The sequence below is a fragment of the Pinus tabuliformis genome, chromosome 1_1 (genome assembly GCF_031772625.1).
Source record: "Pinus tabuliformis cultivar Carrire ecotype Pingquan chromosome 1_1, CPIR1, whole genome shotgun sequence".
Classification (NCBI taxonomy): Eukaryota; Viridiplantae; Streptophyta; class Pinopsida; order Pinales; family Pinaceae; genus Pinus; species Pinus tabuliformis.
The window spans coordinates 528,919,774-528,924,942 of NC_142297.1; the positions used below are offsets into that span (position 1 = coordinate 528,919,774).

General features: G+C 39.8%; 1 protein-coding gene across 1 annotated transcript; it reads left to right on the forward strand.

Moving 5' to 3' along the window:
• The first annotated feature begins 1,493 nt into the window (after positions 1–1,493).
• On the forward strand, positions 1,494–4,929 carry LOC149214104 (disease resistance protein Roq1-like). Its single transcript, XM_089390853.1, has 4 exons — positions 1,494–2,419; positions 2,514–3,609; positions 3,730–4,005; positions 4,416–4,929. Exons 1-4 carry the CDS (start codon positions 1,863–1,865, stop codon positions 4,881–4,883), a joined length of 2,397 nt encoding a protein of 798 aa, XP_089246979.1. The 5' UTR covers positions 1,494–1,862; the 3' UTR covers positions 4,884–4,929.
• Positions 4,930–5,169: the final 240 nt, after the last annotated feature.

A 5,169-nucleotide genomic window follows, 5' to 3' on the forward strand; every position in this document is an offset into this window, starting at 1 on the left:
AACTTAATTCAATACCTTCAACTACCGTGGGTTTTCTTTAACACATATGGTCAACGTTTCTTTTAAAAACATAACACATATGATATGTGTGCCCATACCACCGTGCATATATAAAAATCATTAACGTGCCCATAACCATTTAAAACGGGCCTCACCAAAACTTACGACCAACCATTAAAGACCATTAATTCTTCCATCGCAGAAAAAACTTACTTAAAACACATGTGCTCACTGTTTTTCTTTACGGATAGCACTGCTGTGCATTATCCTCACACTACGCGCTCTTCATTACAATGAGCAACTGATTTTTATGCACTGCTGTGCATACATTTTCACTCTCTCATAATACAATGTCAACTCAAAAAAAAATGCATGAGCTCCACCATTTTTCTTTATGCGCAACTGTGCATTCGCTGCTCCTTCCCTTTTTTTCGATGGCCAACACTTAAAAAATTTACAACACACCGAGCGCTACTTCATGCACTGCTGTGCATACTTCAACTCACTTCGGCTCCCGCGCGCTCTCATATTACAAAGATTAAAAAAAATGCATATTACAAACCATGAGCATATATGTATTTGGCTCATCATATTAAAAACTTAATTCAATACCTTCAACCACCGTGGGTTTTCTTTAACACATATGGTCAACGTTTCTTTTAAAAACATAACACATATGATATGTGTGCCCATACCACCGTGCATATATAAAAATCATTAACGTGCCCATAACCATTTAAAACGGGCCTCACCAAAACTTACGACCAACCATTAAAGACCATTAATTCTTCCATCGCAGACAGGACGGCAATCAACCAAGCTTTGTCCTCACTCCACGCAAAAATTCTGACTTGACGTGGACGGGCTGCAACTTCGGAGATCGACGGTGGAGAACACGCAACCAGATCGGACGGCGGAGGTTGATATCGGAAGGCAGCTTGTTGCTGAGCTTTACCTCCCGATGGGTCAAAGTTGCCTACGTCAGGCGAGAGCCACGTGTCTTCACCAAATCGCATCGGAGGCCAATATACGGAAACAACTTTTCATGAGAAGGCGGTGCGATGTGCTCTGGGCGGTTTTGTGGTTTTCAATCTGGCGGTTTTGGAGAGCGCAGTACGGCTGCGTTGAAATTACATTTTCAACATTATTTTCCCCAGCCATTTCCAAACTGTTTCACCTCTACAAACTTTGGATCGGTGTCCACTCTTAGTCCAGTCATCATTTTACAATTTACATCAATTTGCAAAAACAATTCATATAATAATATTTACATACGCGGTGAGAAAAGGGTTTGTTACAAGTAAATTTAAAATTGAACTATCAACACATCCTTATTTAATAAAAAACCATATACATATCTATTAACATAATAAATTAAATTAACAAATACAAATTGTGGAAGAAATATAATTCAACAACTTTGAATTTCCAAAGTAGGAGATTTTTTTTATAGTACATATAGGGTGTCTTAATATGTCTACTGGATGGACTGCTTTTTGCGACCGTTCTTAAATTTGTTTTGTGTAAGACTGGATATATTTAGGCACAAAACAGGCAAGTGTATTCCTGGGCAGGGCAAACAAACCCTAGGTTGAATATAGTGAAGAGAAGAAATAGAAAATGCATTTTATTAGCTCAGTCGTGCTGGCCTAATTTCAGAGTCTGTACATGTATCAGTAAGGAGACTAGTACCCGAAGCATAGAACTGGCTTAGAAGGTAGCACTTAGGTGCGCGTTAGATCAAGGAGACAGGAAATTCCTTCTACTCTATCTAGCTATCTAAATCTTCATCATCTTATTTGTGTGTAGGTCCAACAAACATTCCTCATCACTCATTCGATCCCTCCTCTGCGTGCACTTCCATGGATGCATCTCCCAGCACCAATTCGAATTCCAATTACAATTTCGAGGTGTTTATAAATCACCACGGGAAAGATGTGAAGAATACCTTAGCTAGCCATCTCTATTATCGACTTCGTGACCGCAATTTCAGAGTTTTTCTAGACCGGCCAGAAATGCAGGCGGGAGACGACTTGACTTGTCAAATAAAAGGAGCTATTGGAACAGCCTCTGTTCACATAGCCATATTTTCCCCAAGATATGCCAAATCAAAATGGTGCCTGGATGAACTCGTTCAGATGCACGATCAGATGCAGAAACTAGAAGCTAGTGTTATTCCAATCTTTTATAATGTTAATCCTTGTGATCTACGGATCAGGACGGATGACAGGCAACATGGACTATTGGGTCAAATCTTGAGATTTATTGGGTGCGCCGCGGGCAACAATGGAGTCTATGGTAAAGCCTTGCGAGGTCATGAAAAGAAAAGGAGATACTCACAACAAAGAATTGCAGATTGGAAAAAAGCATTGCTTGAGGTTTCACATTTAAGCGGTTTGGAGCTAAAGGCATATTATGGGTAAGAACTTTTAGTCTCTGTGTCCCTAATAGTTTGATTGTTTTGACAAACGAAGTTTTTCGCACTCATGTTTGGTTTTACTGTGAATAACCAGCGACGAAGGCAAACTCCTGGAGAGCGTAGTTCAATTGGTGGAAGAAAAAATTAGAAAGCCTCAGCTGTTTGTAGCTGAATATCCAACTGGTTTGGACGAAAAGCTACAAGATTTTGAGAAAACAGTGATGCTGCAGCAGCGACACAGCGGGGAGACCAGGGTTGTGGGGATTGTGGGTTCTGGTGGTGTAGGGAAGACAACCTTGGCATTAGAGTTCTTTAACCGCAACAGGTCAGCCTACCGTGGATCTTGTTTTTTGGAAGATGTTAGAGCCGAAACTTCTTTAATTTCTGTGCAAAATAAACTCCTCCAAGGCTTGACTTCACGGGATCTGACAGTAGGTAATATTGTTGAAGGTAAATCAGAACTTTCTCATCGTCTCTTGGGTTATAAAGCCCTCGTAATTTTGGATGATATCAATGATTCCGGGCAGTTAAAAGCATTATTTTCACCTATTAAAGAGATTCTTAGTTCCGATAGCTTAATCCTACTTACATCTCGCAATAGGGATTTTCTTTCAACCAACGGAGTCTCGCTGATTTACAAGCTGTCAGGCCTCGACAGAGAACAGTCACAAAGGCTTTTCTGCATGCATGCCTTTCAGGAGCCTGAACCCCGTGCGGGATTTGAAGAAGTGGTTGCAAAGTTTTTGGATGCGTGTGATGGATTGCCGTTGTCTCTCAGAGTGCTTGGGTCTCATCTTTATAAAAAAGATTTAGACTATTGGGAAGCCCAATTGCTGAAATTATTGGGTTTAGTACTTCCCCCCGAAATACAAAACAGTCTTAGGATTAGTTACGACAGTCTTGACACCCAGGAAAGAGAGATATTCTTAGATATTGCCTGTTTCTTCATAGAAGAAGATAAAGATCTGGCCATAAGCATATGGGACGGATCTGGTTGGGGAGGAAAGCTGAATCTTCAGAACCTAGAGTACAAGTGTATTCTGGAGATCGACTGTCAAAACCGTATAAAAATGCACAATCACCTCAGAGACTTGGGCAGAGATTTCGCTGATAGAGAACTTCCGAGATGTCATCGTCGTCTTTGGCGCCCCACTGACGGCCTTTTTCGTAATGCGGTTATACAACCAAACGTACGTGTTTGAATCAAAATGTTAGGTTCTGAAAAATTTACAAGTTATATATTGTTAATACTGTTTGGATTTACGAGTAAGTCCATATTGTTTTCTAACAGTTTTCAGATAATAATTCAGGTGCGCGGGATAAACAGGGTTCAAGGAATACCTGACCAGTCGTTCCACAACTCTTTGCAGCCTTATGTTGATATGAGCACGTTGCGCCTATTGAGGGCCGAAGGTGATTGTTTGAAAAGCATATCCGAGTTTCTGAAACAAGCGGATCACCTTCTATGGCTTTGCTGGAGTAAGTGTCCGGACACTTTCCTGCCTTCTTGTCTTCGAATCCGGAATTTGAGAGCTTTACAAATGACCGGCGGCGAATTGGAAACATGGTGCCATAGTGAAAGTGTGGTAAACACGTTTTTTTTCCTTTTCTGTTGTTGCCCAGAATACTCAAAATTTACCGTTGCTAATTTTGTAGATGTATTATTAAAGTAAATTGAAAAAGGTTCAAAGATAAGAGAGAAAAAATGTAGCCCCAGGGCCAGTTCAATTCGTTAATAAGTTTGTTGAAACAACACACATTCAGATTCAAATCCCCTATAGTGAGTCGTTTAGGGCGTGAACCCAAGAAGCAACAGGCTGCTGGTACAAAAAGAAAGAAAGAAACAGATAAAAAAAAGTGTATATGCATCTGAAAAAATTTCGCTTGCCAACAAATTGTGGTAGATGTTTCTAATATGCAGATATTTAATAGATCTATGTTAATATAGACATAGGCCTATAATAATTTTAGGATATTGATATGGAGGGCATTGCAGGCACCTTTGTCGGACCTGTCTCCGTGTGTCGATTTGCAGAGGCAGGCAGACTACGGCGGGGATTCAGGAGAAGTTAAGCATATTAGGTTGAATGGTTGTTCAAGGTCCGAATTGTTGCTGTCTTGCCCTCTTAATCTTCTTCAACTGGAACACTTAGATCTGCAGGGGACGAAAATAAAGGAAGTGTCATTTGCTGAAGGCTTTTGTCCAACCCTAAAACATCTCAACATCAGCTTTTGTCGTGAACTAATGGAGGTTGGAGGGTTGCCAAGAGCACTAATATCTTTGAACTTGCAAGGAAGCACTGCGTTGAAGAAAATAAGTGGGCTTCCTGGTCTTGCAAACCTTCGACTACTGGACATCAGCGGGTGTAACGAACTAGAGGAGCTGCCAGGTCATGACACGTTGCCATCGTTAGATGAGGTGAATGGGATATCTGAATGTAAGAAGCTAAAAATACGAATATAGAAAGGGAAGATGTAAGTTTTCATCCAACAAGGAAAGATTTCATTATCCTCATTTATATTTTGCATCATTGTATTTAAAATGGTCATCATTTATATTTTGAAGTCTTCACCATATCCATAATCAAACTTAACTTGTTACTTTGCATTGTCAAAAATGACTGCAATATGGGTCAAAAAAATTCAATAAATTTTGCAGAAACAATGTTTAAATTATGTTTTTATAGTGAAAATAGATTTAACACTATCAAAAACTTTTACAGTACTTAAAATTTTAAAGTCCATAACTT

Excerpts from the sequence above, each read along its gene's own strand:
- LOC149214104 (XM_089390853.1), top strand. The coding sequence starts at position 1,863 with ATGGATGCATCTCCCAGCACCAATTCGAATTCCAATTACAATTTCGAG. Across the intron at positions 2,420-2,513 it reads GAGCTAAAGGCATATTATGG|CGACGAAGGCAAACTCCTGG; the intron begins GTAAGAACTTTT and ends GTGAATAACCAG. Across the intron at positions 3,610-3,729 it reads ATGCGGTTATACAACCAAAC|GTGCGCGGGATAAACAGGGT; the intron begins GTACGTGTTTGA and ends ATAATAATTCAG.